At 45.6% G+C, this 3,853-nt stretch overlaps 1 protein-coding gene across 1 annotated transcript; it reads left to right on the top strand.

Annotated features, from left to right (window-relative positions):
• Positions 1 to 876: 876 nt before the first annotated feature.
• Positions 877 to 2,920, top strand: LOC123396755. The gene is made up of 3 exons (XM_045091596.1): positions 877 to 1,231; positions 2,273 to 2,429; positions 2,520 to 2,920. Exons 1-3 carry the CDS (start codon positions 1,007 to 1,009, stop codon positions 2,651 to 2,653), a joined length of 516 nt encoding a protein of 171 aa, XP_044947531.1. The 5' UTR covers positions 877 to 1,006; the 3' UTR covers positions 2,654 to 2,920.
• Positions 2,921 to 3,853: the final 933 nt, after the last annotated feature.

The raw sequence follows: 3,853 nt of genomic DNA, 5'->3' as shown, positions 1-3,853 counted from the left end.
CGTTCCCCCGCGACATGCCTAGGGGTGCTTAAAGTTTCGTGCGGCCGGAGAAGCACATGCCGGCTAGGCAATCAAACAACCCAATTTTGTCCTTCGCATGCCTCGTTGGGTTGTATGCGAGTTACCAAACACGCCCTGAGTGATGGATACATGAGAGGTTCGGTGCGGTCCTACCAGTCAGTGGGAGTGCTCGTACCTAACGATGCTTGGCAGAAGATCATACATGAAGGAATTTTTCAAACACCTTTCTCTACACATGTCTTCAATAAAAGCTACGGGATGTATGTGTAGTTAACATTTAAGCCGGCAATAAGAGCACAATTGGCAGCCCAACTTAAGTCGTCTACCTAGCTACCACCATGGTAGGACCACACCAAGATTAGCGTTGACGCGACGGTTTCCAAGGCTGGTGGGTTTGGTGGCGTAGGCGCGATCTGTAGGGATTTCTCCCGCGTCTTTCAGAGTACATGTGAAGTCGTTTTCAGAAACATTGACGAACCCAAAAGTATTAAAAACTTTGACAATAAGAAAAGCACTAGCCTTAATAGATGATTTCTATATTCATAAAATATTTATGGCATCTGATTGCAAGTTACCAATTTAAGTGATTTGAAAGGGGACCTCAACATCACATGGAGCAGTGGTGCATGAGATCAAGAAACATTCTACTCCTTTCGTTCATAAATATAAGACTTTTAAGAGATTTCACTAGGGATCTACATACAAAGCAAAATGAGTGAATCTACATTCTAAAGTATGTCTATATACATCTGTACGTAGTTCATTTTTTTAAAAAGACTTATATTTAGGAACGGAGGGAGTAGTAATTTGATTTCTTGTTTTCTACTGATTAGCTGTGAGTTTAGAACCTCAAATATCTGACGTCACGGTCGTAAGAGTTCATTCCTCCTCGTATTCCGTGACTGCGGTGAAGCCTAGGGGCCAAAGCGTGAAGTGGGCAGGAGGAGTAGTTGGTAGCCAACCGCACCAGAGATCGCCGGCGGCGATGGCGCAGAGGGAGAAATCCTCCGTCGCGGTCGCCTCCCTGTCGTCCTCCGTGCCCACCGCTGTGCCCTCGCGCGAGCGGTGGGGCGCCGCGATCGGTAACCTGGGAGAGCTGGGCGCCAACGTCGAGTCGCTGCAGAAGCTGCTCGCCCGCAAGGCCGTCTTCGTCGACGAAGACGTCTTCTCCAAGGCCTCCCTCGCGTCGGAACAGGCCCGCTCCATCAAGGTACCTACCCATGGTTCCAATTCACAAACCGATCCTTTCACTTGGGCCTGTAGATAGGTGCCGCCCTCTAATCGGCGTGAGCTTAATCAGTAAGCAAACAACACAGAATCCCTGTCCATATCTCAGGTGTATCTTAGATGGCAGAAGTTCAGTTCAGTCTAGTCTATTTGGCTTTGCTTTGGGTTCTGATAGAGCTAGGCAGAATGGGTGGTACCAGCTCCAGTCAAATGGATTCGATCTGATTAATTGTATTTATGTGATGGTCCTGACAATGATTTTGGAACTGAATGCATAAAGCCATGCACCACCTTAGCAAAATACATGACTCACATTTATCATTCGTTTTAGTTTTGTACAGGCATGTGATGAATTTCAGACAATTCTCGGTTATTTTCTCCTCATATTGTAACTACAAGGACATGTTTGGTTTGTGATAGACTTTGCCGTAACTGAGTTTACTGAAGTGCGGATTTGTTCTGGCCAACAAGCCAACAACAGAAGGCTCCCTGTTTGACAAATAACATGTGGTTACAAATATAATGATAAATGGGTGTCAAGTAAGTGAATGACAAATACTTAAGCTCGGTTGTACCAACCTATGCTTATGAATTTAGAGTCATATGCACCTCCAAACAGGTTCACAACACAGATGCCTATTTTTATATTTGGACTTCCTACATGATTGTGTAATAAGTTTGTGGAATAATGGCTAGTAAATTATTTCCTTTGTAGCGTATCTCTACCATAGATTGGTATCTAGTAGTATCTTTATAAGCTACTCCCTCTGTCCCAAAATAACTGTCTCAACTTTATACTAGATCTAGTACAAAATTGTACTAAGCTTAAGACACTTATTTTAGGACGGAGGGAGTATAATATAGAATTAACCAACAGGGTACCTTTTAGTCTTGTCTTAGATCGATGGATGTAGTTTGGCACTTTATTGGCTCGAGTGTATGTTGGCATCTAGTTAACTGTTATTCTACAGTTTGTTATTTGGTATGTTTTTGTATTGATTGGTACTTCTTTCCTGTGGATTAGATTCTTGACCAGAGGGTGCAGTCTCTGGAGCATGAACTGGACGCCGCCATTTCTGCAGCTGCTCGAGCCCGTACAGAAAAACGTCAGGCTGAAGCCGCTCAACGGGCTGCAGAGCTGCGTGCGCAGGAAGTCACAAAGGAGCTGGAGAACACTGCAAGTATGTGTACCGTCTTGCTGGTGCACCAGCATTTGACTATCTGAGGTTAGTCCGGAGCTTCATAGTTCATTTATGTTTTTCATCTTGCAGGAGTTTTCCAGCTGCACATGGAAGAGCTGCGGGCAAAACAAGAGGAGATCGCCAAGAGAGATAGTGATATCAAGGTGTTGGAAGCAATAATACGAACCCTGAGTAGCAAAGAAGATGGCGGATCCAGCGAGTAATAACCATACACTGTGAGCATTTGGGCATTCTCATTGGTGCTTTCATGTTCAAGCATCCTGGCACATATTTATCGACTCCATGTAAGCCCTTTAATTCTCAGATGATTGTATATTTTTTTCACAAGATCGACCACTCAGATAGTCGCTTGCAATGGTATGCTGTCATCCTATTACTTTACATGTTGATAATTGGCCATGAATATAGCAGAAACTGTTGGCACTAATCTGACTGGACTAGAAGCATCAAAATTGGACAATTTAAAGTTATCGTGTGTCCCATGAGTATGATTCCTAGGTATTCGATAGCAAATTCATAATGGGTATATTTTTCTTTGTTATTACTCCCTCCGTTCACTACTATAAGACGTTTTGGATATTGCAGTATGTATTACATACAATTTGAATGAGTGGAATTAAAACACGTCTGTCACGGGCTGGTGGGTTGGAGCGGAGGTTGTAGTCGTGAGAGACGGGAGACTGGGGGCGAATCCCTCGCCGGCCTTTCGCTGGATAAGGGGGTGAGGAGAGGCGCCGGGGTGTAGGAGCATAGGGTGAGAGATTAGATTGTTTCTGCTTAATTTTATTCATCCAAAGGCTGGCTACATAAAGCCTGATTACAAGACTAGATTCCTACTCTAATTGGGAGTTGGCAGGGTAACCTTCTACGGGACTAAACCTTTCCAACTAACCCAGACTCCTAATCTAACACAACTTCTATAATTAAACTAGCCCATAGTTTAGGCCGGTGCAGGCCTAGACCGCGTGGGGCCTGCCTTGCGCCTATAGGGCTGACCCCACATGACATCTCCCCCTCCATTCTGAAACAGCTCGTCCTCGAGCTGGAAACCCGGATAACGATCACGGAAGGTGGTGACATCCTCCCATGATGCAGCAGACGCCGGCTGGCCCTCCCATTGAATGAGCACCTGTTGAACGCCGCGAGCAATACGAGCACACAATGCTTGGACATGAGTTGGATGTACTCGACCTTGAAAGAGCGGGGGAAGCATCGACGGAACTTCTGGTGGCTCACCATGGTATTTCTTCAGGACCCCGACATGGAAGACATTGTGAATGCGGGCGCGCGGGGGTAGCTCCAAAAGGTAAGCAACCGTTTTAGCGAGGACTTTGAAAGGCCCATAATATTTGGGAGCCAACTTCCCTTTAGCGCCTACTCCAAGGAATGCAGCCGGCCGGTGC

This window comes from Hordeum vulgare, chromosome 5H, assembly GCF_904849725.1.
Source record: "Hordeum vulgare subsp. vulgare chromosome 5H, MorexV3_pseudomolecules_assembly, whole genome shotgun sequence".
NCBI classification, from domain to species: Eukaryota; Viridiplantae; Streptophyta; class Magnoliopsida; order Poales; family Poaceae; genus Hordeum; species Hordeum vulgare.
The sequence above is the reverse complement of the archived record's forward strand: the minus strand, read 5'-3'. Positions and strand labels throughout refer to the sequence as shown.

Bases quoted from the DNA above. Each gene is read 5' to 3' on its own strand.
- LOC123396755 (XM_045091596.1), top strand. From the start codon at position 1,007: ATGGCGCAGAGGGAGAAATCCTCCGTCGCGGTCGCCTCCCTGTCGTCC. The intron at 1,232-2,272 runs GTACCTACCCAT...CCTGTGGATTAG, and splicing joins AACAGGCCCGCTCCATCAAG to ATTCTTGACCAGAGGGTGCA. The intron at 2,430-2,519 runs GTATGTGTACCG...TTCATCTTGCAG, and splicing joins GGAGCTGGAGAACACTGCAA to GAGTTTTCCAGCTGCACATG.